The 16342-nt window shown below is 42.9% G+C and overlaps 1 protein-coding gene across 10 annotated transcripts in view; it reads right to left on the bottom strand.

Moving 5' to 3' along the window:
• Positions 1-5311: 5311 nt before the first annotated feature.
• myo9ab (myosin IXAb) overlaps positions 5312-16342 on the bottom strand; it is a 226858-nt gene continuing 215827 nt past the window's right edge. For 8 of the 10 annotated variants that reach the window (XM_036950868.1, XM_036950837.1, XM_036950830.1 and 5 more), the window contains 6 exons: positions 16109-16240; positions 15738-15861; positions 15155-15208; positions 12087-12280; positions 9063-9205; positions 5312-8950 (listed from right to left, as the gene is read on the bottom strand). In XM_036950868.1, coding sequence (XP_036806763.1) covers positions 8550-8950; positions 9063-9205; positions 12087-12280; positions 15155-15208; positions 15738-15861; positions 16109-16240 — 1048 coding nt within the window. In that variant the 3' untranslated portion in view covers positions 5312-8549. The remainder of the gene's footprint in view (positions 8951-9062; positions 9206-12086; positions 12281-15154; positions 15209-15737; positions 15862-16108; positions 16241-16342) is intronic. The other 2 variants (XM_036950894.1, XM_036950849.1) reach the window with 1 other exon arrangement.

Raw genomic sequence — 16342 nt, 5'->3', positions numbered from 1 at the left:
AGCGCCACTTTTATTACTAAATGTCTTCTGCTTTTTTAAAATAAGGGGTAGATCAGCTTTAATATTGCAGATCGATTGTAGCTTCCATTTATGTAATTGTCGGCATCATTTCCAATCCCCCATATATTGTTTTGTATATATATATATATATATATATATCTATCGATGTTTATATATATATATATATATAAAATATAATGTACCAGTCTAAAGTTTGGACACCTACCCAAGTGTTTTTCTTATTTTTTTTTACTGTTTTCTATATTGTAATAATATAGAATAATATATAGAATAATAATGAAGACATCTAAACTATGAAATAACACTTGGAATCATGTAGTAACCAAAAAAGTGTTGAATCAAAATGTAATTGAGATTCTTCAAAGTAGCCACCATTTGCCTTGATGACAGCTTTGTACACTCTTGGCATTCTCTCAACCAGCTTCACCTGGAATGCTTTTAGATATACAGAGTAAAGTTGATACTTTCAAAACAAAGACAGCAATGACTTTTGGTTTGCCTGGAAACCTGAATTTGAATTGCATTTAATCAGGAGAGCTTGAATCAGAAAAGTTTCCTCCCATGACCTCTACAAGTAAGAATGTTGAATAAAAGTATATTTTAACGTACTTTACCAGTTGTCCGTGTGGTTGGTCCTTTTGGCAGTACGAATGTGAAACAATTTATCCACAGGACAGAATAATTACAAAATTTTCAAAGCGCTGGGAATACATTCAGATTTCTATCAGCTGAAGCATGTGCAGAAACATGTAAACACTGGAACGATCTCGGCAACTATGCATGCTTTTCATGCATGTAGACTGAACAGAAATATAAATGCAACATGTAAAGTGTTGGTCCCATGTTTCATGAACTGAAATTAAAGATCCCAGAAATATTCATTTTTTCACAAAAATCTTATTTCTCTCAAATTTTGTCAACAAACTTGTTTACGTTCCTGTTAGTGAGCATTTTTCCTTTGCCAAGATAATCCATCCACCTGACAGTTGTGGCATATCAAGAAGTTTATGAAACAGCATGATCATTACACAGGTGCACCTTGTGCTGGGGACAATAAAAGGCCACTATAAAATGTGCCGTTTTGTCACACAGCACAATGCCACAGATGTCTCAAGTTGAGGTAGCATGCAATTGGCATGCTGACTGCAGAAATTCCCACCAGAGATGTGGGCAGATAATTGAATGTTCATGTCTTTACCATAAGCCGCCTCCAACATAGTTTTTAGAGAATTTGGCAGTACGGCCAAACGGGCTCACAACCGCAGAATACGCCAGCCCAGGAGCTCCACATTCGACATCTTCACCTGCGGAATCGTCTTAAACCAGCCATCAGGACGACTGATAAAAACTGAGGAGTATTTACATTTGAAGTCAGAAGTTTACATACACTTAGATTGGAGTCATTAAAACTCGTTGAACCACTCCACAAATGTATTGTTAATTAACAATCTATAGTTTTGGCAAGTCGGTTAGGACACCTACTTTGTGCATGACACAAGTCATTTTTCCAACAATTGTTACCAGACAGATTATTTTACTTATATTTCACTGTATCACAATTCCAGTGGGTCAGAAGTTTACATACACTAAATTGACTGTGCCTTTAAACAGCTGGGAAAATCCCAGAAAATGATGTCATGGCTTTAGAAGCTTCTGATAGGCTAATTGACAACATTTGAGTAATTTGGAGGTGTACCTGTGGATGTATTTCAAGGCCTACCTTCAAACTCAGTGCCTCTTTGCTTGACATCATGGGAAAATCAAAAGAAATCAAAAGAAATCAGCCAAGACATCAGAAAATAAATTGTAGACCTCCACAAGTCTGGTTCATCATTGGGAGCAATTTCCAAACGCCTGAAGCTACCATGTTCATCTGTACAAGCAATAGTAAGCAAGTATTAACACCATGGGACCACGCAGCTGTCATACTGCTCAGGAAGGAGACGCGTTCCGTCTCCTAGAGATAAACGTACTTTGGTGCGAAAAGTGCAAATCAATCCCTGAACAACAGCAAAGGCCCTTGTGAAGATGCTGGAGGAAACAGGTACAAAAGTATCTATATCCACAGTACAACGAGTGCTATATTGACATTACCTGAAAGGCCACTCAGCAAGGAAGAAGCCACTGCTCCAAAACCGCCATAAAAAAGCCAGACTACGGTTTACAACTTTACATGGGGACAAAGATCGTACTTTTTGGAGAAATGTCCTCTGTTCTGATGAAACAAAAATAGAAATGTTTGGCCATAATGACCATCGTTATGTTTGGAGGGAAAGGGGGATGCTTGCAAGCCGAAGAATCCCATCCCAACCGTGAAGCACGGGTGAAGCACGGGGGTGGCAGCATCATGTTGTGGGGGTGCTTTGCTGCAGGAGGGACTGGTGCACTTCACAAAATAGATGGCATCATGAGGATAGAAAATTATGTGCATATATTGAAGCAACTTCTCAAGACATCAGCCAGGAACTTAAAGCTTGGTCGCAAATGGGTCTTCCAAATGGACAATGACCCAGAGCATACTTCCAAAGTTGCGGCAAAATGGCTTAAGGACAACAAAGTCAAGGTATTGGAGTGGCCATCACAAAGCCCTAACCTCAAACCTATTGAACATTTTTTGGGCAGAACTTATGCAAGGAAGGAGGCCTACAAACCTGACTCAGTTACACCATGTCTGTCAGGAGGAATGGGCCAAAATTGACCCAACTTATTGTGGGAAGCTTGTGGAAGGCTACCCAAAACATTTGACCCAAGTTAAACAATTTAAAGGAAATGCTAACAAATACTAGTTGAGTGTATATAAACTTCTAACCTACTGGGAATGTGATGAAAGAAATAAAAGCTGAAATAAATCATTCTCGCTACGATTATTCTGACATTTCGCGTTCTTAAAATAAAGTGGTGATCCTAACTGACCTAATTCAAGGAATTTTTGCTAGGATTTAATGTCAGGAATTGTGAAAAAACTGAGTTTAAATGTATTTGGCTAAGGTGTATTTATTTGGCTAACTTCCGACTTCAACTGTATTTGCAGTAAGCTCCAGGTATATGTTCTAATTCTTCTGACATTCCAGGAACTTGCGACCAAAAACAAGCTACATATGGGCAGTACCAGGAATTTGAAATAATAATAAAAAAATGGGAAAAACTCTTGAATTTGAACTCTTGAACTTTTGAATCCGGCATCGTTTTGTTTGTCAGTTCATAAACCATGGGCCATGGAATGTTACATTTATTTCACAGTACAAGGGGTGGGTCATGTGAAAATATTTTTTACTTGGGGAGAGGGGTGTTGCATTTTTTTTTAATGACCTCTCGAGATGGCCTCAGTTCGGGTTCGCTTCGGGGGCTCTTTTGATGGGCCTGAGTTTCTTTGGAGTGTTCACATTGCAATAAAAAAGGTTCACAAAAATTGTCTGAAAGTGTGAAAACCCCCTTAAACACAGCAGGCTACCACTACCCCATTCATAGACGCTAACTACCTTCAGTGTATTTTGATGAAGTTATCTTCTTCTCGGAGGGACTTTTGTTAAGACGTTCAGTCTCAACGTGAACATGCATCGCTTGCGGTATGGTTTTGGAAACATAAGGAACCTATCATTCATATCAGCAAGAATTATTTTTCAAAAAATAGAAGGTTAAGTTACTACACACCTTTATGAGTTTAGTGAATCCGCCAGATCAGAGGGAGTAGGGATGACCAGGGATACTCTCTTGATAAGTGTGTGAATTAGACCATTTTGCTGTCTTGCTAAGCATTCAAAATGTAATGAGTACTTTTGGGTGCCAGGGAAAATGTATGGAGTAAAAAGTACAATATTTTCTTTAAGAATGTAGTGAAGGAAAAGTTGTCAAAAATATAAATATTAAAAGTACAAATACCCCCCCCCCCCCCCAAAAAAACGTAAGTATAAAGTATTTTTACTTAATTACTTTAACCCACCGCCCACACGGTTATTTCTCCACGTCACAGCGAGTTCACAGACGACGGACAGAAGACAGAGGCCACCAACTGTGCCAATGAGCGATCTATAGCAAGCTCCAAACACTTGTGTGTAATGGAAAAAATGCCAGCAGACACGTGTCTGAAAACGACTGTCTTTATACTGTGGACATGATCATCCACAAACTTGCTGAAACAAAACCAAACAGCACTTTAGTTGTAAATTAAAAGTGCTATATTCACTGTACAGGCCAGGGCACACAGATACGCTAAAAATTCAAAAGGACTTCCTCATTTCTTTTTCTAGGTAAAAAAAAAGAAGCTACAAGTAACTGTGGAAATGCAGTGTGAAAACACACATAAGAAAACAGCACAACCTATGTGTGTGTAATCAAAACAAACTATATTGTACATATGCTTCCCTCGATCAGAAAGCCCTTCTAGTCAATGGGTTAGATGTATATTGCAGGGGGGAAGGTGTGATGAAACACCACTGCTCCTGACTGGGACTCAACGTTTGGTTGAGCTCCTGCAGGGGAGCACCTAGCCAGTCTATGAGCAAACAGCTCCTTACTAATCAAGAACATATCTAGGATACCAGACACTTCTTCCTTGAACCAATGCCTCAGGGAGCATTACCCTAGAGCCCTGGCCAGCACGTTGCAGTTGAAGCGCCTGCACCATCCCTACAGTGAAGCATAGTGGTGGCAGCATCATGCTGTGTGGATGTTTTCAGCAGCAGGGACTGGGAGACTAGTTTGGATTGATGGAAAGAGGAATGGAGCAATGAACAGAGAAATCCTTGATGAAAACCTGCTCCAGAGCGCTCAGGATCTGACTGGGGCAAAGGTTCACCTTCCAACAGGACAATAACCCTAGGCACACATCCAAGACAACGCAAGAGTGGCTTCGGGACAAGTCTCGGAATGTCCTTTAGTAGCCCAGCCAGAGCCTGGACTTGAACCCGATCGAACATCTCTGGAGAGACCTGGAAATAGTTATGCATGGACGCTCCCCATCCAACCTGACTGAGCTTGAGAGGATCTGCAGAGAATGGGGAAAAACTCCCCAAATACAGGTGTGCCAAGCTCGTAGTGTCAATCCCAAGAAGACCCGATGCTGTAATCACTGCCAGAGGTGCTTCAACAATGTACTGAGTAAATACTTATGTAAATGTGATATTTTGTTTTTAAATGTTTAAAAAAAAATGTTTATGGGGTTGGGGTATAGTGGGTTATTATGAGGTATATTATATAGTGTGTGTAGATTGCTGAGGGGGAAAAACGATTTAATCTATTTTAGAATTAGGCTATAATGTTACAAAATGTGGAAAAAGTCAAGGGGTCTGAATACTTTCCGAATGCACTGTATTTTAATCACACAATTCACAACAGTTTGGCCTTTTTAATAAGCACATGATTTTTTCCCCCATAAATTTGTTTATTTTTATTTTTACCATAGACATATAATTTATATAATAAAAAAAAAGAAATATTAGACAAATTGCACCTTATACATACAACTGTGTCCAGAGTAGCACACACACACAAAAAGATACAATTGCTCAAGTTGGATTTTTGCTGTAGCACAAACATGAGTTTTTTTTTTGAGCCTGTAAAAAAACATTAAATATGATTAATATTATAGAAGGAGTCATACACAGGATAATATATCCTTTTAATTACAGGCTTTTTTCCCCCCCTCTTCAATGTACACTCGTAAGCATGATCATAAATACAATATACATACTGTATATAAAAATAACAACAAAACGACAAGAGAAAGCAGAGCATTGCCTTCCAGTGATAGGTACATTCACTTTAGCAGTACGCCAATGCCAGCCTTAGGGTGTACAAATCCCGTGCTTAGTGTGGGTTTTTGACCAGCATGAATGGTTATTTTCTCCCACGCCCCTCAACAACCCTCAGTGCTCCCCTCTCGAAACTGAACTTCTGAGTGCTCTTTCTGATAACCAGGGTCGTATTCATTAGGGCACACCGTAGCAAAAAGCGTTGCGACGTAAAACAAAAACAAGCGGTTCTTATTGGTAGTCAGTTCGGGTAGTCCCTTCCTGTTTCAGTCAGTTTTCTTTCATTCGGTGCCTAATGCATACAACCCAGGTTTGGTTGTGACTGAATCGAGGTGCCTGCTCCCTAAAATACCACCATGGTTCAGCTGCTTCACCCGAATAGTAGACAACAAGCAGCAAGTAAAGTCTCTAAAGGGTTTTGGGACACAGTGGAGAATCTGGATGGAACAACGCACACTGAAGAAGAGGCAAGCTTGTGACAAAACACATAGGGCTACATGAAATTCCCTATTCATTATGACGACTATTCTGCGATCAAGTCCTACACCTTTTCTATGTCAAGACTTTGATTGTGTTGTTTCAGATGTGTCCTTGTTGTATTGCATTGGATGGCAAGTACAGTACAGGAATGGCAAGACTATAATACTGATTTAACTCCAGGTTAAGTACTGGTGAGAAGAGATAGATAGATAGACAGACAGACAGGTCCCCCTACAGGGCACATAGGATATTGCACGGTATAGAGAGTGAGAGTACAGCGGTATTTATCTTACAGTACCAGAGAGTTATCTTCTGTTGAAACACACTGGACAATTGAAACCGATTGCCTTTTCTCTGCGAGGCATTTAAATACACATTTAGCATGGAGTAAATGCTACTGTTCAGGAAGGCCCGGTAGTGAAGTGGATGGAAAGGTTCATTCATATTTTAACCAATGTCAAAATCAGAGGCGAAGGATTTGGCTGGCTCAAAGGTTGTATGGGACATACATAGCAGAGGACTGCGTGTGTGTGTGTGTGTCTGTCTGTCTGTCGTAAAGGTTGGACTGTGTTGACATCAAATGAACAGAGCAGTAGTGATAACCAACCAACCAACCACACACACACACACACACACACACACACCTCTTGGTACAGATAGGCGATAAAAATGTATTTTGTCTCAACAAAATCCCCCTTACCACGCAAGTAAAGCTGACAATAGCCTCAATGGCAACTTTAACAACAACAATAATGAAACACCAATAAAAAGACAAAATAAATTCAAGTCCTGATTTGGTTACTCTTAACACTGATGTCTCAGAACAACGTAGAATTGTGTGTGGGGACGGGGGACAGGGGACGGGGACAGACAAACGACGGATGGAGGAGAAAGGCATTACAATACATTATGGCTGATAAACATTGAACACCGCAGTCGCGGTGTCAAACACAATGGCAACAGTGATGTGATGATCGTAAGTGTCTGAAAGTCAATCCCTTGTTGCACCACATGCATTATTTCACATGAGAAGAAGTGGCACCAACTGAACACATCAAGTGGCTCTGTTAAAATGGTATGTGCTATCAGGGATACTTTGGACGTCCCTACCCCCCATTGAAGTTGAAATAAAAAAAATGGTTACGTTTCAGTAAGGTTTACGGTTATAGTGCGGGTTAGGATAAGGGTTAGTGTTTAGGGTAGGGACGTCCCAAAGATCCCGGATAGCACCAACCTTGTTAAAAATCAACAAAACAAAACGACAAACAAAACCATAACCTGAATCCCATAAACTTCACTTTGCAAAAGACTCCTGACAAGACACAGTTATTATAAACACTGGACGACCCAGTAGCACTGGAGTTCCTTCTATTTACATATTTTTAATAACATAATAATAATAGTAATGTCATATTACACATTTATAACATATCACCACAGTAGTCTCTTGAACAGGCATAGGAAACAAGTGTAATGAAGGAGCATGCAGCCTTGTGGAGAGGCTGTATCGTGTAAACTTGAAAGCAGATGTGAGAGTAGCGGAGTGCTTCTTATCAAAATGGTGGACAGTACTCTCAGTCAGTCACTCTGCTTTTGAGTGGCTCAAACCACTTTAGACCTCCACTCAAAAGATGGCGCTGTAGCTTCTATTTTTTTTCCATTCTCTCCAGCCCCTCTGTGCCCCTGAGGCTCCAGCAGGGGTCAAGGGGCTTGGAGGTCAAAGTTTAAAAAGACAGGTGAGTCAAGGCAGCCGCCCTCATCCTTTTCCTCACTCTCCGTCTCTCTCTCGCCCATTTATTCCTCTACAGCCTCCTGCCACGCCTCCATCTTCGTTCCCGAGGCTTCCTATTTCTTTCGTTCATTCATCCCATCTCTCTTTCTCCATCTCCGCTCATCATCTTTCACTTCACTCTCCGTATCTCTCTCGCCATTTTATTCCTCTACAGCCTCCTGACATGCCTCCATCTTCGTTCCCGAGGCTTCCTATTTCTTTCGTTCATTCATCCCATCTCTCTTTCTCCCTCTCCGTTCATCATCTTTCACTTCACTCTCAGCCCACTCCCACCAAGCGGATGGCGCCGAACTGCATCGTGGGACGGCGGCAGACCTCCAAGGCAAGACTGGCACAGGGAAGAAGTAGAGAGGTGAGCACAGCTAGGGGAGGACAGAAGTGAGAGATGGATGCCTACATGGCCCATTCCAGCCCTGTTTCACTCCCTTCCTCCCTTCCTCATACACATTCTATCGGCATGGGGGATAGAAGGCGGTTCGGATGTCTCGTCTCTCCGCCACTCTCCCTCACACCATAAACTCGTTACTGCCATACAGAACCAGCTGTTGGGGCGGCGAGCTGAAGTCAGACTCCCTCCTGTGGCCTTCGGGGGCTTCACGCGGCGAGCTCCTACTCAGCCGGAGGCGGTGGCGACTCTTCACCCCCACAGTGCCCCTCGGGTCCCCCTCAGACTGCACTACGGGGACTCCTAGGCCCGATGAGCAGGAGGCGAGCAGGGGGCCGGATGAGGAGGAGCGGAAGCGGTAGTTGGGGGAAGGAGGGATAACCGAGGAGGAGGGGTGGTAGGAGGAAGAGGAGAGCGAGGAAGAGGCGGTGGACAAGATGGAGTCGACCGAGTCCACAGAGTCGGGTTGTCTCCGGAGGCCGCGGCGGCTCTTGGCTTCAGGCTTCCGGGAGCGGTAGGTGCCTGTCAAGAGAAATATTTGGTTAGAGAAAAGTGTTTACTACACACACACAGACGGACAGGCACGCACCACATATAGAACACGCGCACACACACACACACTCTCCAGTCTCACCAGAGGGGTAGGAGGCGGCTCCCTCATGGTCCATGCTGAGGTTCTCAGAGCTGTCTGCTGTTCCTATCGAGGCCTCCGACTCCAGAGTCTCATCATCAGACGCCCGCGGCTCCAACATCAACATCTCGTATGTCAACTCCTCCCTACACACACACACACGATCAACATGTATACATCCCATCAACACCCTGTCGACATGTGGTCCTGTGTAGGTACGTTGGTAGAGCATGGTGCTTGCAACGGTTGGACAGTGGGTTCGATTCCCAGAACCACCCGTATGTAAAAAGTTGCTTTGGATAAAAGCTTCTGCAAAAATGGCATATATAAGTTGTTCACCAGACAGTATAAGTTGTTCACCAGACAGTATAAGTTGTTCACCAGACGGTATAAGTTGTTCACCAGACGGTGGTATAAGTTGTTCACCAGACGGTATAAGTTGTTCACCAGACGGTATAAGTTGTTCACCAGACGGTGGTATAAGTTGTTCACCAGACGGTGGTATAAGTTGTTCACCAGACGGTGGTATAAGTTGTTCACCAGACGGTGGTATAAGTTGTTCACCAGACAGTATAAGTTGTTCACCAGACGGTGGTATAAGTTGTTCACCAGACGGTATAAGTTGTTCACCAGACGGTGGTATAAGTTGTTCACCAGACGGTGGTATAAGTTGTTCACCAGACGGTATAAGTTGTTCACCAGACGGTATAAGTTGTTCACCAGACGGTATAAGTTGTTCACCAGAGGGTATAAGTTGTTCACCAGACGGTATAAGTTGTTCACCAGACGGTATAAGTTGTTCACCAAAGGGTATAAGTTGTTCACCAGACGGTATAAGTTGTTCACCAGAGGGTATAAGTTGTTCACCAGACGGTATATGTTGTTCACCAGACGGTATAAGTTGTTCACCAGACGGTATAAGTTGTTCACCAGAGGGTATAAGTTGTTCACCAGAGGGTATAAGTTGTTCACCAGACGGTATAAATCCTCTTAAGTCTACCCCCTCCCTTTTCGAACATTCTGTTAAAAATCGCGCAACATTTCAGCGTCCTACTACTCATGCCAGGAATATAGTATATGCATATGATTAGTATGTGTGGATAGAAAACACTCTGAAGTTTCTAAAACTGGTTAAATCACAGCTGTGACTATAACAGAGCGTGTGTTTCATCGAAAAGCGCAATAAAAACTGGTCACTGAAAGCTGAAAATAATATCCATGCGCCAGGGGCGGCAGCGTAGCCTAGTGGTTAGAGCGTCGGACTAGTAACCGGAAGGTTGCGAGTTCAAACCCCCGAGCTGACAAGGTACAAATCTGTCGTTCTGCCCCTGAACAGGCAGTTAACCCACTGTTCCCAGGCCGTCATTGAAAATAAGAATTTGTTCTTAACTGACTTGCCTGGTTAAATAAAGGTAAAATAAAAAAAAAAAAAAAAAACTTGCATGTATTGTTTAAAGGACACCAAATTAAATAGGGCCTCGGATGCAATTCCTACAGATTCCACACGATGTCGCCATTGTCGTCATCTGAGAGTTATTTCTTAGTCAAACAAAGGAAAGACATTCCATTTCTTCCGGTCTCCGACAGGATGTTTTGGAGGAGAGATTTTCGACCATGATTTGAAGACGTGGAGCTATTGAATACACATCGCACCCGTGATCATTTTGATAGATTATAAACGTTTACTAATACCTAAAGTTGGATTACAAAAGTATTTCGAAGTGTTTTGTGAAAGTTTATCGTCGACTTTTTTAATTTTAAAAAATGACGCAGCGTTTTAAAACGATGTTTTTTCTGAATTACACAGTTTCCATAGATGGCTATTTTGGGTATATATGGACCGATTTAATCGAAAAAAGACCCAATAGTGATGTTTATGGGGCATATAGGAGTGCCAAGAAAGAAGCTCGTCAAAGGTAATGAATGTTTTATATTTTATTTCTGCTAATTCTTTTGTTTACGTCGCCTTCAGGCATTTTGGGGTGTTGCATGCTATCAGATAATAGCTTCTCATGCTTTCGCCGAAAAGCATTTTAAAAATCTGACTTGTTGGCTAGATTCACAACGAGTGTAGCTCTAATTCAATACCCTGTATGTGTGTTTTAATGAACGTTTGAGTTTTAACGAGTACATTTAGCATTTAGCGTAGCGCATTTGCAATTCCAGGTGCCTACTTGAGACGTCTGCGTCTCAATGTAACAGTACAAATTTAGACCGTCCCCTCGCCCATACCCGGGCGCGAACTAGGGACCTTCTGCACACATCAACAGTCACCCTCGAAGCATCGTTACCCATCGCGCCACAAAAGCCGCGGCCCTTGCAGAGCAAGGGGAACTACTACTTCAAGGTCTCAGAGCAAGTGACGTCACTGATTGAAACGCTATTTAGCGCCCACGCTAACTAAGCTAGCCGTTTCACATCCGTTACACTCACCCCCCTTTTGACCTTCCTCCTTTTTCCGCAGCAACCAGTAATCCGGGTCAACAGCATCAATGCAACAGTACAAATTTAAACCGTCCCCTCGCCCATACCCGGGCGCGAACTAGGGACCTTCTGCACACATCAACAGTCACCCTCGAAGCATCGTTACCCATCGCGCCACAAAAGCCGCGGCCCTTGCAGAGCAAGGGGAACTACTACTTCAAGGTCTCAGAGCAAGTGACGTCACTGATTGAAACGCTATTTAGCGCCCACGCTAACTAAGCTAGCCGTTTCACATCCGTTACATCAAGTAGGATCAACAGGATAAGTTGTTCACCAGACGGTATAAGTTGTTCACCAGACGGTATAAGTTGTTCACCAGAGGGTATAAGTTGTTCACCAGAGGGTATAAATTGTTCACCAGAGGGTATAAGTTGTTCACCAGACAGTATAATTCGTCTTTCCTCAATTCCTTATGTCCTCGCCTCGTTGTCAAAACACATTGGAGGAGAAGGTCCAAGGGCAGGTACCGTTTTTTGAGAAAGCCCCCTACAGTACTAGAGTTATAGTTAATAAGAGATAATAAGGACGACATGACAGGCTTACTTCTCTCTCTGCAGGCTCTCGATCTGCTCGGTGAGGACCCTCTCCTCTTGCTGCATGGCGGCCTGCTGCTGTTCCGTCAGCCCTGGCTCTGCCCCCTCCTCCCCAGCACTGTCCCCGTCCACCGGGACCGCTCTGGGGCTGAGGGGTGGGGAGGGCGTGTGGTGGCTGCTACCCCTCCGAAGACCACCTTTGCCCTATAGGACACAGAGCAGAGGGCTAGTTAGCATAAAGGCTAGTCTATGAGGTAAGCTAGGCTATTTGGCTAGGCTACGGCAGGCCATTAGGTGGTTAGGATAGAGGCTGATGGAACGGTTAACATCCGACTCAGTGTCATGAAGACAGGTTCTACTAGCAAACACACACACAGTGACGACAGCCCGAGAGATGAGCATTCAAGATGGTTGGACAGTAAAACCCACAGCGAGGGACATGGTTGAGGATGGTCTTTTTAACGTCGATTTCTCAGACCTGCACAAAGCAACTGAATATGCATATTTTCTAGAATATGTTCATCAAGTTCTGATTAAAAACTACTTTGTGAGTGTTATAAAACCAACAAACTGTAGCACAGGCACGCACGCAAGCATACATAGGTGTGCATGACCTTTTTAGGCTGCATGTTATGATGCGAAGCAACAAAAAAATAAAGTTCGGTCAAGATGCAAATAATGAAAACATAAAACAAACAAAGCAAGCTCATTGGTTATTTGAGTGATAATGCCAGAGGAGCCAGTGTTTGGAGGATATATTTGCACGGGTGTTGCGCCGAAAATCCCCCCCCCCCCTTCTAATTTCCTTAATATTGTGGCTAGAATCAAATACTTTCTGTGGCACACATCAGAGTCAAATGCTTTCTATAGATAAACTTCATGTCAGGATAGGCAACTGAAATGAATAACTAATGTGTGCGTGTTATATTAAACATAGAGGAGGCAGAACATTTTGGCAAACACACATTTCAGAACAACTATTGATGAATTATGCTTACACTTTCAAAAATACTAGTCGACTAAGACGTGACAGCTGACAACTTTTGTCAAAGAGATTTATTTATAGACTAATACAAATCAGTAGCGGATTAAGGTACGGGCGACATGGGCAGCCGAGGGCATTATCACTTTTATACAAAGGGTTACCAACATATTCAAATAATGATTGACATATGTTCATTAAAAACGTTATTTTTATGATTTTTTTTCATACTATTTCATCCTTACACAAATCTAGGGTTGCTACTCAGCCCGGCTTGTCGGTCGGTCGTTCGTTCTATCGGTTCGGTTGCCAGAGACACGACCCAGTCCTTCAGTCTTTTTGTTCTGTATCTATGGACGTTGGTTCTAAATGTTCCATTGCAATACTGGCTGGCAACGTTCTTATCCCTTGCTTGCTAGCTAGCCAACTACGGCTAACTTACAGTCACGTCAAACAGTGCAGACAGAATAACAACAGTATCTGCATTTGTTTAAGCTGTTTTCTAGTGACATTTATTTGCATTAATCCATAGCAATGTGCTAATGAGGCGCGATTTCGCCTAGCATAGAAAACGTGTTCTCTCATCAGGACACTGTTGTTCGGAGGAACTAGCCAACAACACAGCTAACACAATAACTTCAAAGTGAAACTGGAAAGACTGCAAATGAGCTGCACTTCGTTGTACCTTTTTTTCATTTTTTTTGTATATATCCATAAATATGATGCCAGCTGATTCATGATTTCGACTGGCTGAGAAATGCTGCATGTCTGTCTCGTCTCGACTCCCGAAACGTTCATTATTATGGGACACCTGGAGATCTAATTTGAATATTAAAACAATGTTGCAAATGTCGGAGACAGACAGCAAAGTTTATACAAATCTCAGCTGTTGAAAACAACAATTTAGTTTAAAAGAAATGTGAGATAATGTAAAGATGCTTTTTATAGTGGAGATCAAGTTCAGAAATTGCCTGGCTGGGCTGATGAGACAGTGGATTGCGCAGTCAGATGGAACAGAGTAAATGGTCATTTTACGTCCGATTTAGAGGTGGTAACTTGTGGAATAGACATCAGCTAGAATGCGGTTTTAACCAATCAGAACTCAGAATCTAAACACTGCCCTATCTATCCAATGGACGAACCACAGCTCTCATTTCTCTCACATGACCTAGTAATGACCGTTGATAGTCATGAATGAATCATAAAACGGTTTCAATTAACAAATAATAAAAGGTTGATATTTATTACAAATGTATGACAAATCAACGGTGCGAGGATAAGTGACAAGCTGAGAATATTAGTTGGCCGACTTTGGTAGACACAAATACAATCTTCTGTGGACAAGAGATATACACTGAGTGTACAAAACATTAGGAACATCTGCTCTTTCCATGACAGACTGACCAGGTGAATCCAGGTGAAAGATATGATCCCTTATTGATGTCACTTGTTAAATCCACTTCAATCAGTGTAGATGAAGGGGAGGAGACAGGTAAAGAAGGATGTTTAAGCCTTGAGACAATTGAGACATTCAGAAGGTGAATGGCCAAGACAAAATATTTAAGTGTCTTTGAACGTGGTAAGGTAGTTAGTGCCAGGCGCACCGGTGTGAGTGTGTCAAGAACTGCAACGCTGCTGGGTTTTTCATGCTCAACAGTTTCCCCGTGTGGATCAAGGATGGTCCACCACCCAAAGGACATCCAGCCATCTTGACAACTGTGGGACGGATTGGAGTCAACATGAGCCAGCAACCCTGTGGAACGCTTTCGACACATTTTAGAGTCCATGCACTGATGAGCTGAAGCTGTTCTGAGGCCAAAAGGGGTGAAACTCAATATTAGGAAGGTGTTGCTAATGTTTTATACACTCAGTGTATAGAGAAAGGGAGAATGAAGAGAAGGGAAGAGAGACAGAAGGACGGAAGAGATAGCAATGTGAGGGCACGTGGACTTCATAGCATGAGGGAGGTGCCGACTTGCTGATTGACTGCGCCACAGACAAATGGGCTGACAGGACTGGTTGATTGACAGCACCACAGACAAATGGTCTGACAGGACTGGGTGTGATCTCATGGAGTATATACTAGGAATACATACCGGGGTGGCTGTGCGGGTTATGCCAATAAACCTAACAGCGATTAGTACAGGTTTCTGGAGTGGGGGGGGAGGAGAGAACAGGGTTAGGGCTGAAGCCTAAACACTACATGGTGGTATTAGAAGGAAATGGAGGGTAGGCCAATTTTTATTACAACCAATTGCACTCAAATGAACTTTCATATGGTGGTAAAGTGAAATACTTCTGGAGATTAACTTAAATCATGACCCATGAGGTCATGGCCGAAATCACAGCTAAAGTAATTTCATAATTGAGTGTAATGTTCGGATCACTGGGAGAATGTTGGAGAACGTTGCATCCGGTGAGAGGAACTAAGGGCTAAAGATTAGGTGAAAGTTCAACCACTGGAAGATGGAGAGGGAAGTCTATGATGGCCTCAGTCACATTTGTCCTGCCTGGGACCCCTGGGTCATTTTCATTAGGGCATGCAACAGAAAACGCTTAAATGTTCTGAAATTAAAATTAACGTTTTTTTTTTTATATTGGACAAGTCCAGGAAGTCCCTCCAATTTTTATCCGGTTTGATGGCTAAAGAACACGACCCCTGGTGTCCTGGTGCCTTACCATGGACCTCCTGATGTGTGTCAGTCTGCTCTTGGCCTTGTTCTCAGCAAACTCCAGACTGTTGATGTCCTTCAGTCTGGCCCTGTACTTATTCATCTGCTCTCCAATGATCAGCTCCACACACCTAGAGGAGGATACACAGAATGAGCAACCAGTGAATAACGTGGCTTGTCCTGTTGCTAAGTCTATACTTTATAATTGAATCTGTCTGATAGGAACAGGATTCACAACAGAAATAACACATGGACTCTTCTGATGAATAGCAATTGGGTGTGTGTCTGTTGTCAGTGCCTTGGTATACACACACTCGCAACTATCGAGTGATGGTGGGTGTTTGTGGTGTGTTTTGTTCATTCTAGTCTGAGTCGTACGCGGTGGTCTTGCCGATGTCCTGGACACTCTGCAGGGGGTCGATGGTGTCGGGGCAGCGGAGGATGCAGGGGGCGAAAACTATGGCCAGGGCGTTGGCCGACATACGATTGGTGTCCTCTTGCAGAGTGATCCTGGAAGATCACACACACACACACACACACACACACACACACACACACATCAGAGGAGGTCGCAACAAAGAACAGATGTCAAAACTGGAACACAGTGGATAA

This window comes from Oncorhynchus mykiss, chromosome 2 (assembly GCF_013265735.2).
Source record: "Oncorhynchus mykiss isolate Arlee chromosome 2, USDA_OmykA_1.1, whole genome shotgun sequence".
NCBI classification, from domain to species: domain Eukaryota; kingdom Metazoa; phylum Chordata; class Actinopteri; order Salmoniformes; family Salmonidae; genus Oncorhynchus; species Oncorhynchus mykiss.
Note: the sequence above shows the minus strand (reverse complement) of the source record. Positions and strands in the feature narration are given on the sequence as shown.